The following is a 13,112-nucleotide window of genomic DNA, read 5'->3' on the forward strand; positions in this document are numbered from 1 at the left end:
ATTCTGTCCCATTACTTTTGGTCTTTAACAAGTGGGAGTCACATATACAAACTGTTCCTACACCGTTCACCTGATTTGGATGTAAATACCATCAAATTAAAGCTGACAGTCTGCAGTTAAAGCACATCTTGTTCATTTAATTTCAAATCCATTGTGGTGGAGTATAGAGCCAACAATGTTAGAATTGTGTCAATGTCCCAATATTTATGGACCTGACTGTATGTTGTTGCTGACCTTCATTTAGTTCTGACTGCCCGTTTATGTACACTATTGCAAATGTACAGTGGGGCAAAAAAGTATTTAGTCAGCCACCAATTGTGCAAGTTCTCCCACTTAAAAAGATGAGAGAGGCCTGTAATTGGCATCATAGGTAGACCTCAACTATGAGAGACAAAATGAGAACAAAAATCCAGACAATCACATCGGATGATTTGGAAAGAATTTATTTGCAAATTATGGTGGAAAAAAGGTATTTGGTCACCTACAAACAAGATTTCTGGCTCTCACAGACATGTACCTTCTTAAGAGGCTCCTCTGTCCTGCACTCATTACCTGTATCAATGGCACCTGCTTGAACTTGTTATCAGTATAAAAGACACCTGTCCACAACCTCAAACAGTCACACTCCAAAATCCACTATGGTGAAGACCAAAGAGCTGTCGAAGGACACCAGAAACAAAATTGTAGACCTGCACCAGGCTGGGAAGACTGAATCTGCAATAGGCAAGCAGCTTGGTGTGAACAAAACAACTGTGGGAGCAATAATTAGAAAATGGAAGACATACAAGACCACTGATAATGTCCCTCGATCTGGGGCTCCATGAAAGATCTCACCCCGTGGGGTCAAAACAATCACAAGAACGGTGAGCAAAAATCCCAGGACCACATGGGGGGACCTAGTGAATGACCTGCAGAGAGCTGGGACCAACGTAACAAAGGTTACCATCAGTAACACACTACACCGCCAGGGACTCAGATCCTGCAGTGCCAGACGTGTCGCCCTGCTTAAGCCAGTACATGTCCGGGCCCGTCTGAAGTTTGCTAGAGAGCATTTGGATGATCCAGAAGAGGATTGGGAGAATGTCATATGGTCAGATGAAACCAAAATAGAACTGTTTGGTAGAAACACAACTCGTCGTGTATGAAGGAGAGAGAATGCTGAGTTGCATCCAAAGAACACCATACCTACTGTGAAGCATGGGGGTGGCAACATCATGCTTTGGGCTGTTTCTCCGCAAAGGGACCAGGACGACTGATCCATGTACAGGACAGAATGAATGTGGCCATGTATCGTGAGATTTTGAGTGCAAACCTCCTTCCATTAGCAAGGGCATTGAAGATGAAACGTGGCTGGGTCTTCCAACATGACAATGATTCCAAACATACCACCCGAGCAATGAAGGAGTGGCTTCGTAAGAAGCATTTCAAGGTCCTGGAGTGGCCTAGCCAGTCTCCAGATCTCAACCCCATAGAAAACATTTGGAGGGAGTTGAAAGTCCGTGTTGCCCAGCGACAGCCCCAAAACATCACTGCTCTAGAGGAGATCTGCATGGAGGAATGGGCAAACATACCAGCAACAGTGTGTGCCAACCTTGTGAAGACTTACAGGAAACGTTTGACCTCTGCCATTGCCAACAAAAGATATATAACAAAGTATTGAGATGAACTTTTGATATTGACCAAATACTTATTTTCCACCATAATTTGCAAATAAGTTCTTTCCAAATCAGCCAATGTGATTGTCTGGATTTTTTTTCTAATTTTGTCTCTCCTAGTTGCGGTCTACCTATGAGGCCAATTACAGGCCTCTCTCATCTTTTTAAGTGGGAGAACTTGCACAATTGGTGGCTGACTAAATACTTTTTTGCCCCACTGTATGTGTGTGTGGTTTGTATGCCTGTGAGCCTGTGCTGTGTTTTACTATCTACGACAACACTGTCTTTTGGTTTTAATCAGTGTCAGATGAAGGTGTATAGGCATTTAATAGTTATTGATACTTACAATTAATTTGCAATTTTTAAAGCTGTGGTTCTGTTCTCTACTAGGAGCTCTTTAATGTGAACTTCTTGCTCACATTCTATTAGTTAGGTCTACATATGGTTCAGTCCCGATGACATCACCAGTAAATTGTATTAGTATTTATCCTGCAGTGGTTCCTGTTATTTCTACGTTTTAACGTTAAGGGGCCAGACTTGGCACACCCAGAGACTCCTTCATATTTCTGAAATGGCAGGTGATTGGGTGTTTGTCTGCACTATGACAGCTAGGACAGCAGTGTGGAAATGTGGAGGGCAAAATTCTAGAGATGCTGCAACACAAAAGCGGACATGAAGCAGCAACCTTGCAGCTCAGATTTGAGGTACCGTAAAGATAGCACAGGTGTTTAGAGAGAATATAGTACTGAATACAACAGATGGTACTGTTTAGAGAACATGTGCAGTGGGGAAGATCTGCAGAAAAAGCCTCTGTTGACAATCATGGGGCGGCTGCCAGAAAAATGTACATTTTGAAAGAGGCTATAGCTTGGACTGGAGGCAGTTGCAAGAGAAATAGAGTGGGCAGTCAAGACAAAGTGCAAACAAAATAAATAAGTGAATCAATTAGCGCAACCAAAAAGAAAATATAATAAAAATAAACAACAAAAATTACAACCCTAAAAATACTTGACAAGCTGCAAGCTATACACGTCAATGTGAATTTACACCACTTTCCAAAAATCTAAAGCAAAATCGTGTAGTGCAACCCAAATAAATTATTAAGTCCAATAAATATATATATACACACACAGATATATATATATATATACACACACACACAATTTGTAACTAAAGTGAAGTCCATAATAACACAAAATCCAGTGCTGTTCGTGCTTCCATCACAGAATATCAGATGGCCGCTGCAAATATCAAATACATAGCTCCTGCATTACCAGTCAGGTCACAAAACGCTTTTTCCCTCTTGGGGCAGTTGACTTCTAAATGTGAATAGCAAGTATCTCTTCCCCCTTCAGATGGAACACTCAATGGCAGGAATAAGTGTGTAGAAACAGAATACAGAATCTAGTGCTCTCTGTATAAATCACAATTTATTAAAAAAAGTAAAATTGCACTTACAGTGTATGGCACTGAAGCCAGTGCAAGTTGGGATCGTATATCACACACACACATAAAATATAAATGGTGTAGCGCTGATACTCTAGTCAGAAATATCACGCAGCTAGTATATATACTTGTAACAGAAATGAAATACTCCTTTGTGACTATGACAAATATACCATAATCTCATAGGTAGCATAAAGATCAGAAATAAAACAATATACATAAATCCACGTCAGTGAATCACACCATAGAATTACCAATCACTAGTGTAAGTGTAACACACTCAATCAGTGACAAATGGTGATATATCAGTCCACTTTGCACACAAGTGAGAAAATCTTCATAAACGTGAAGGTGCCATATGTGCCAAGGATCCCAAAATGGTCTGAGTGCCCCCTCACCTCCTTGCAGTGACCACAAGGGCCAGCCAACTTAGTAATAACCTCCCGATGATCTCCTAAGGATCACCTTTCCAATTTGGACTGTGATGGTTAATAACCAGGGCTTTGACCAGACCTTCTCCTGCACTCCACCGTTCTGGCAATGCCTCACGTCCCTTTAGGTTCCACTCAGAGACACAAATAGATACGCTCCATAGTGTAATATAATCATTTTATTGTATCAAAGTAAAAAATATACCCACTCACATGTTAGCAGGTATCAAAAAACGCCAGCTGTCCTCATAGCATGTGGCTTTTTGGAGTCCCAATATGGCGCGTGCGCCGGAAATGACGTCACCGCGTCCCGGAACTGACGATAGGCGTAAGAACGCGCTGGGTCACGAGTAGCACGTGACTTCATCAGGGTGACCCGTGAGGCATTGCCAGAACGGTGGAGTGCAGGAGAAGGTCTGGTCAAAGTCTGGTCTGGTCAAAGCCCTGGTTATTAACCATCACAGTCCAAATTGGAAAGGTTATCCTTAGGAGATCGTTGGGAGGTTATTACTAAGTTGGCTGGCCCTTGTGGTCACTGCAAGGAGGTGAGGGGGCACTCAGACCATTTTGGGATCCTTGGCACATATGGCACCTTCACGTTTATGAAGATTTTCTCACTTGTGTGCAAAGTGGACTGATATATCACCATTTGTCACTGATTGAGTGTGTTACACTTACACTAGTGATTGGTAATTCTATGGTGTGATTCACTGACGTGGATTTATGTATATTGTGTGTTTTATTTATGATCTTTATGCTACCTATGAGATTATGGTATATTTCTTATAGTCACAAAGGAGTATTTCATTTCTGTTACAAGTATATATACTAGCTGCATGATATTTCTGACTAGAGTATCAGCGCTACACCATTTATATTTTATTTGTTTATGCTATTTGTTGGTACATTAGTAGGTGTTAGCAGCTTTTACTGTTTATTTTTTATCCATCTAAGCGCAGGTGTTTTGTTATACATATCACACACACTGGCAACAAGCTGGGAAGGCAAGATGGTCCCTGATTTTGCCCTAGGCTGTAACAATACATGTGTGAGACCAGAAAAAGTCCTGAAGAAGCTGGTGTCTAACAGCGAAACAAGTAGACTTTGGTTCTCATTTTTGTATTTACTCTGTAAGGTCTTGCAATGAACCTCATTCTTTAACTGATGTTTTATACTGACTTTGGTCTAATTTTTATCAAGGATTGTTTGAATAAAAAGTTATATTTTATAATATGGTGTCTGTGAACTACCCACGGAGATATAGTTAAAAATCTCTGTTTTGTCTGTGAATTGGTTTAAAACATGCACCACAGGCAAACTTGCATAAATTGAATATATAGATTGATCTCCAGAAATACAGTATTTTGGGAAATTGAATATTAAAAAGTATTTTGTAAATAAAAGCAGGGGGGTGGTAAAAATAATGATCTTCTTACAAATAAATCCATCTTTAACCCCCAAATCAGTAGGAACCAGCATGCTGAAGTATTTAAACATATAGTTGAGAGACAGACAAGGGACATGGAATATAAAAATATAAAGAAGATATAAAACTGGGATATCAATACTGGAACACAAAGAACATTATAGTTAGACTGGCGGATAAGGAAGTGGGAATTATATTTCCAATAATGGTCAATAAAGAGGTACTCCCCAATAATTCCCATTAAAGTGTTACTAAACCTAAGACTCTGTATGCCCTCTGGTTTCCCACAATACACACTACATGGAAATGCAATTATTTTAGTAATTAAAACTGCTAAATACCTTGTTTCCTCAGCAGTTACAGCAGCCTTGTGACTTCTATCAGTGTTCAGCAGAGCACTGGTTAAAGCTTGTAGGAGTTTTTTTCTGCTCTAGGAGGATGCAGAATCCCTGACATCTGTCTGGACAATGCTGATTGGCACAGTGCTGATCACATGCACTCTCCCAAGAAAAAAAACTCTCTAGCAATACACACCAAACTGAGCAAGTGCAGAATGACTCCACACCGTATGTCTTATCAGGAGATGAGTGGGACACTGGACGAAGGGGAGGATCAGAGAAGTCAAGATCAAACAGCATTTTTACATAATGCAGAGGAATAACCTCTTAGGTTCCACAATGAGTATAACATACATACTTTACTGCGTATGCAGACTGATTTTGCTATGTCCGTGTGTGAGAACTAATACATATGAAAACTGCAATACGGGTTCATAGCATTATACGGAGTGCAAGAAATATTGAAAATACATATAAAACAACAGATACTTGAATACTGAAAAGTAATATGAACAGAGCATTGGAATAATGTGTCAAAACCAGAATTAATCAGCAAAAACAAAAGAATAAAAAATAAAAATGCAGATGAGAATAAACTCAGGATAATAGTAAAAACTGTTCAGCATGCTGGTTCAGATTAATAACCAAGTCAAGGATAAATGAATGGATGGAACATGATGATATACCATTACCATAAATTTTATTATTATCCTGAATTTATCCTCATTTTTTAATTGTCTATCATCATGTTCCCATTATTATTCCAATGCTCTGCTCATATCACTTTTCAGTATTCAATTATCTGTTGTTTTATATATATTTTAAAATTTCTTGCACTCCGCCGCCTCTCTCTTCCTGACCGGTCAGCTAGCGTTCGACTGCCCGGACACTATCGCACTCACGCTATAGGTCACTGATCACCACCATTACTAGTATAGTGTTTGTACAGATCCATATATTGATCACGAACAAAACTATACTAGTGCCCTCTTTGTACAAGTGTCCCCAAAAACACAGTGTTTGCAGGATCAGCCCAGTTTGCTGCCAGCACTAGCGATTAGCCCCTCCTCTGTTTTTCATGGATGAAATTTGGTTGTTTTTACCATTTAATAAAATGTTTTCAACAGTATCACACTATTGGGAGGTTTCTTTTTATCTTTTCTTGATCTGGCAAAAATTTGCCATTGAGGAGTAATATATGAAGAGACATACTTGGAAGGTTAGCTTAGTAAAGAACAAGTCATCTGATACTTGATTACGCTTGAAGTTATACATTTTGGTGAGTTACTCTGGCACACACTGTGTGGAAGTCAATTGTTACACAGTGGTGCTTTTGTTTGGTCTTGAAGAACAGAATATTCACAGTTTCTGAAAGTGTGTTTTCACAGCGGTGGAGTATAAAAAAAAAAAAAGTTACAATTACGGTTTTTCCTTTTGTTAATGTTTAATTTTTCTGAAGATTCTTTACGTGGATACCTGTAAGTAAACAGTGTGTTGTGGACCTGTCAACGTTGCAGTGCAAAACTGTATAGAGGGTTGGATCTGAGACAGCATATTTGCCTTCTCATTGGAGCGCTTACTAGATTTCTGGCACATAGACAGTTGATGTTTTTCATATAAAATAATCAATATCAACCTTGCTGATGTTTAGCTTTAATTCTAAAGTTATACATCATTATACATATTTTTCTGTGCCTTAAAAGGACTCTTAGACAAAGAAAGGGAGAATAATATTAAGTGATGACAATAACATTACTACAATTAAAAAAAAAAACAAAAAAAAAAACAAAAAAAAAACTTGATACATCCAGTATGTTCTGGAGTTTAGCTAAAGAAGGAGTGATCCATCTCTGATTTCAAACCTTATATACAGTGCCTTGAAAGTATACATACCCCTTGAAATGTTTCAAATTTTGTCATGTTACAACCAAAAACGTAAATGTATTTTATTGAGATTTTATGTGATAGACTAACAAAAAGTGGCACATAATTGTGAAGTGGAAGGAAAATGATAAATGGTTTTCAAAATGTTTTTACAATTAAATATCTGAAAAGTGTGGTGTACATTTTAACAAACCCTGCAAAAAGTATGGAATCACCACTCTTGGAAAATGTTCAGTCAATTGTTTAAAGAGAAAAAAAACGAATCACAGACATGCCTCAAAACTATTTTCATTTAACAATCCAACCTTGCAGACTAACAGGTTTTCTTTGCCCTGTATTTGGCGCCATCCATCTTCCCATCAACTCTAACCAGCTTCCCAGTCCCTGCTGAAGAGAAAGCATCCCCACAACATGATGCTAACACCACCATGTTTCACGGTGGGGATGGTGTGTTCAGGGTGATGTGCAGTGTTCGTTTTCTGCCACACATAGCGTTTTGCTTTTAAGTTCAATTTTGGTCTCATCTGACCAGAGCACCTTCTTTCACTTTTGCTGTGTCCCCCACGTGGCTTCTCCCAAACTGCAAATGGGACTTCTTATGGCTTTCTTTCAACAATGGCTTTCTTCTTGCCACTCTTCCATAAAGGCCAGATTTGTGGAGTGCATGACTAATAGTATTCCTGTGGACAAGATTTTCCCACCTGAGCTGCTCCTCCAGTTACCATGGGGCGCTTGGCTGCTTCTCTGACTAATGCTCTCCTTGCCTGGCCTGTCAGTTTAGGCGAATGGCCATGTCTTGGTAGGTTTGCAGTTGTGTATACCCTTTCCTTTTTCAGATGATGGATTGAACAGTGCTCTGTAAGATGTTCAAAGCTTGCAATATTTTTTTTTTTTTTATAACCGAACCCTGCTTTAAACTTCTCCACAATTTTATCCCTGACTTGTCTCGTGTTCCTTGGCCTTCATGATGCTCTTTGTTCACCAATGTTCTCTAACAAACCTATGAGGGCTTCACAGAACAGCTGTATTTATACTGAGATTAAATTACACACAGGTGGACTCAATTTACTAATTAAGTGACTTCTATAGGCAACTGAATTTTAGTTAGGGGTATCAGAGTAAAGGGGGCTGAATACAAATTCACGCCACACTTTTCAGATATTTGTAAAAAATGTTGAAAATCATTTATCATTTTCCTTCCATTTCACAACTATGTGTTACTTTGTGTTGATTTATCACATAAAATCCCAATAAAATATATTTACGTTTTCGGTTACAACATGACAAAATATGGAAAACTTCAAGGGGTATGAATACTTTTTCAAGGCACTGTAGAATGTGAATGGGATGTAATAATGTCACTTGAGTCAAGACTGTGGAACAGAAAAAAGCAGTGAATTAAAACTTAAAAAATTAGGTACCGTTTGTAATATTTACATAATCAATTACCAATTAACTATATGAACTGCCAGTAGTACATTACAGTAACCAAGTTTCAAATTTTATTTGAAAATGGTATATTTTTAGTGTAAATGAAATGGATTGGTAGCTGTGTGGTAATTGAGGCAAGTTTCAGACATATAGATAAAACAAATATATATATATATATATATATATATATATATATATATATATATATATATATATATATATATATATAGTGCTAATATACTAAATAACACTAATAAATAAATACTACTGTCCAAAAATTATATTGTCCACAATAAAAAATAAAATATAAATCAAATAAAATAAAACAGAATAGACAAAAATCCTCCAGAAAGACAGTCCGCAAAAAGGCTTCCAGCCGAATGTAGATCCAGTGATTATGGAGATCGAACCTCAAAAAAAGAGAACTCACATAGTGTGATACCATCAAAACGCATAAGGTAATAACATCACTGCAAAACGCATGTGAATCACACTAAACCACACGTGGTGACTCATGCAGGTGAGTATAATGTGAGCTGTGCCAACCGCTATAAACACTCTCATGCAGTGTGCAAAACATGTAAACACGTGTCCACTTCTAAGTGTAAGGATAAAACACCCTTACCAGAACATGGATATAACAAGCATGTAAGTCCCAATCCAAAAACGGCTATTCAAACTTGGCAAGTGGGAAATTCCTCCTCCATTACCATATAGATTCCCTCCAAAGCTGAGCAGATTATACTAGTAAAAGTTCATGTAAAAACTCATCCGGTCATGTTCTCAATGACTCCGGATAATGCCACCACAAACAGCAATAGGAAGTTCTTCAATACCACATATATTTTATTGCATAAATGTCACATCATATTAAAATAATGAACAGACCCTCCATAGATCCTCAGAAACACTCCTCCTGTGTCTGTGAATGGAATTTCCAGCTGGAAATTCCATTCACAGACACAGGAGGAGTGTTTCTGAGGATCTATGGAGGGTCTGTTCATAATTTTAATATGATGTGACATTTATGCAATAAAATGTATGTGGTATTGAAGAACTTCAATATAGTTAATTGGTAATTGATTATATAAATATTACAAACGGTACCTAATTTTTTAAGTTTAAATTATATATGCTAATGGAGGAGGAATTTCCCACTTGCCAAGTTTGAATAGCCATTTATGGATTGGGACTTACATGCTTGTTATATCCATGTTCTGGTAAGGGTGTTTTATCCTTACACTTAGAAGTGGACACGTGTTTACATGGTTTGCACACTGCATGAGAGTGTTTATAACGGTTGGCACAGCTCACATTATACTCACCTGCATGAGTCACCACGTGTGGTTTAGTGTGATTCACATGCGTTTTGCAGTGATGTTGATATTACCTTATGTGTTTTGATGGTATCACACTATGTGAGTTCTCTTTTTTTGAGGTTTGATCTCCATAATCACTGGATCTACATTCGGCTGGAAGCCTTTTTGCGGACTGTCTTTCTGGAGGATTTTTGTCTATTCTGTTTTATTTTATTTGGATTTATATTTTATTTTTTATTGTGGACAATATAATTTTTGGACAGTAGTATTTATTTATTTGTGTTATTTAGTATATTAGCACTTATATATATATATATATATATTTGGATGATACACTTTTTGGGGTGAAACGTGTTTAGGTGCAATTGGGGAATTATTTAAAGGGTACACCGTTCATTTTTTGTTATATCGATAAAACAACTGTGAGAATGCCTTCCAATTTGGGCCCATAAAAAACATATGCTGGACCCGTGTGACACTTACCCGAACAGGAACAGAAAAGACTGACTAGCTTTTTGTGGTCTGCAAGAAGAGCCACCAGTCTGACAGCATTCAGGGCAATAGGAAGGGGAGAATCTGCAGACAGGCACTGAAGCAACACAGAAGAAGTGAACAAATCCTGAAATCTATTAGGAAAAAAAAAAAAGTTGAGTTCTAAATAACATTTTGGAAAAAAAAAAAAAAAAAAAAAAAAGACATCCACTAGGCACACAGCATTTTTGTCCTGATCTTTCTGAGCTAAGAATCCTTATCTTGTCTTACAAGTAGTAAATATAAGGCAACATTTTTTCTCATTACAGGAACATTTTTCTCCAAAGTGTGCTACTCCTAACCTCTTCCTGCAACCAGTCCATCCTACAGCAGATGATGAAACAGATAAGTGGCACAGATGAGCTCAGCTATGAGGAAAGAATAGAAGAACTGAATTTATTTTCTCGAGAAGAGGAGATTATGGTGGGATATGATCAAAATCTATAAATACATAAGTGGTCCATATAGTGAATTCAGTGTAGAGTTATTCAACCCTGAGGTCATCAGAGAGGACAAGGGGGCACTCTTTACATCTGGAGGAAAAGAGATTTAATCTCCAAATATAGAAAGGTTTCTTCACAGTATGAGCTGTGAAAATGTGGAATAGACTCTCTCAAGAGCTGGTTCTGGCCAGCTAAGTAGAATGTTTTAAAAAAGGCCTGCATTCTTTCCTAGATGCACATAATATAACTGGATACTAATATGTATACGTAAATTTGACCCAGGGAATATCAGATTGCCTCTTGGAGGATCAGGAAGGATTTTTTTCACCTGCTGGAGCAAATTGGATCAAGCCTTATTGAGGTTTTTTGCCTTCCTCTGGATCAGGTGTGGGTATAGGATTGTGTATACGGAGGTTTTCTATTTGTGTTTGTGTGTGTGGTTTTTCTTTTTGGTTAGACACCAGAATAAGCGCGCATAACGCATAACAAAGCAACTGATCTTCACCCTCAAATCAGCCTCCAAGGGACTCATCTAGAGTACCCAAAAGCTAGCATGAAAATATCACTTTCTAAAAATTGCATAGGCTTAAATATACCATGAATCGTAATTATTGTATTTCAAATAGACCGTGCTAAGGTCATACAATCAACTAAATGCCAGTGTACAAAGTAAAGTGATATCAATGAGCAAAATTAAAATAAAATATTGGTATTCAGTCCCAACATGTGAATTTTAGTGTAATGGTGCTGTATCCTTAATGGTGAACCTCCATACTGAAGTGAAAAGTGCTTCACTGGGCTCACACTGGTGCCCCACATGGATGGAAACTCGCCGTCGTCTCATGACCACCTATCTCTAGGTTAGTCAAACGCACTTTTGGGACTATCCCAGTATGCAATATGGTATTTATGTCCGGTACTCCTTCACCCTCTTAACCGTGGTTGCTGGTGGCAACCGATAACCCTCTCTAGGGCTGCATCAATATTAGAAAGCTCCTCTCCTCCACAGGCAGCAAGTCATATTTTCAGCATAAATTAAAACAAAGCTAGACATCCGATAGTGTAAAACCGTAAATATAACTTTAATAATGGGGTCAAAAAAAAAAAAAAAAATGCCACTCACAAAAAAAGTGCCTTTCCTGGCACTGGGTGTATTCAGCCTTGTTAATTATGAATGGGAGTTAAAATGGCCGCCGCGCTCCAAACCCCGAAAGTGACGTCAGCAGAAGTTGAGTCATAAGCCCTCGACGTGTTTCGACCAATAGATCGTCTTCAGGAAGTACAAAATCTGCCATATTGAAGATGGTATTTATACCCTTCAGTCACCATTTTAATTATACTGCAGCTGTGGCACTCGTTTTTTTACAAATAACTGCAACATTGCTGAATACAGCCGGTGCCCAAATAGAATATGTTCAAACTTTAATATCAATGCTAATTACACATAAATAACATCTATTTGAAAACTAGGCATATCATGGTGTTATAAAAGGGGAAGGTTCCCTAATGCATGTCTATACACACACAAATAGGGCAAATGCATTTATAAAATCGGCAAAATCATTAAATAAATAAACAAATTATCCCTGCTGCATCACTGCATTCCGGGAAATAACGTGAAAAAAACTTTAGGAAAAATATTAATGAGGGGATAATTACTGTATCCATAATAATGGAAAAAAATTTAAATAAAAATTAAATGTATATACAGAACAAATTTAAACCCTATCCATAATGCCATTAAAGTGGATACAATTAACATAATAAACAATATCGTTTTTAGAGAGGGAAATCCCCCATATATTTCTAAACTTTAAATTTAAAATACAAAAAAATATAGAATATTGTGAATATCACTGTGTGCCCACTCACATATATTAATAAAATACGTCTGTGGCAAACCAAATAAACTAAAATTAGAATAAGATACCCCCATTATATATATATATATATATATATATATATATATATATATATATATATATATATATATGTATAGAACATTTTTTTAAAAATTATAAAAATTGGAATAAGGAACCTCAGTGTTCAGTTGGTATTGAACTCTCTGAGAAATTCGTCAAAAAACAGTTTAAGGCAATTTCCACATTTAACCCTTATGTCTGGAGTTCATAAATCCATTGGGTTTCACTTTTGGTGATCCCCGCCAATGTCTATCTACTTTGTCTATGGCAAAGAAGGATGAACGTG

General features: G+C 37.5%; 1 protein-coding gene across 2 annotated transcripts in view; it reads right to left on the reverse strand.

Annotated features, from left to right (window-relative positions):
- ATRIP (ATR interacting protein) overlaps positions 1-13,112 on the reverse strand; it is a 180,405-nt gene that overhangs the window by 47,089 nt on the left and 120,204 nt on the right. For both annotated transcript variants that reach the window (XM_089687725.1, XM_089687726.1), the window contains exon 10: positions 10,414-10,556. In XM_089687725.1, the coding sequence (XP_089543851.1) occupies positions 10,414-10,556 (143 nt within the window). The remainder of the gene's footprint in view (positions 1-10,413; positions 10,557-13,112) is intronic.

The sequence above is a fragment of the Staurois parvus genome, unplaced genomic scaffold, assembly GCF_062004578.1.
Source record: "Staurois parvus isolate SC_StPar_1 unplaced genomic scaffold, SC_StPar_1.0 ptg000436l, whole genome shotgun sequence".
Lineage (NCBI taxonomy): Eukaryota > Metazoa > Chordata > Amphibia > Anura > Ranidae > Staurois > Staurois parvus.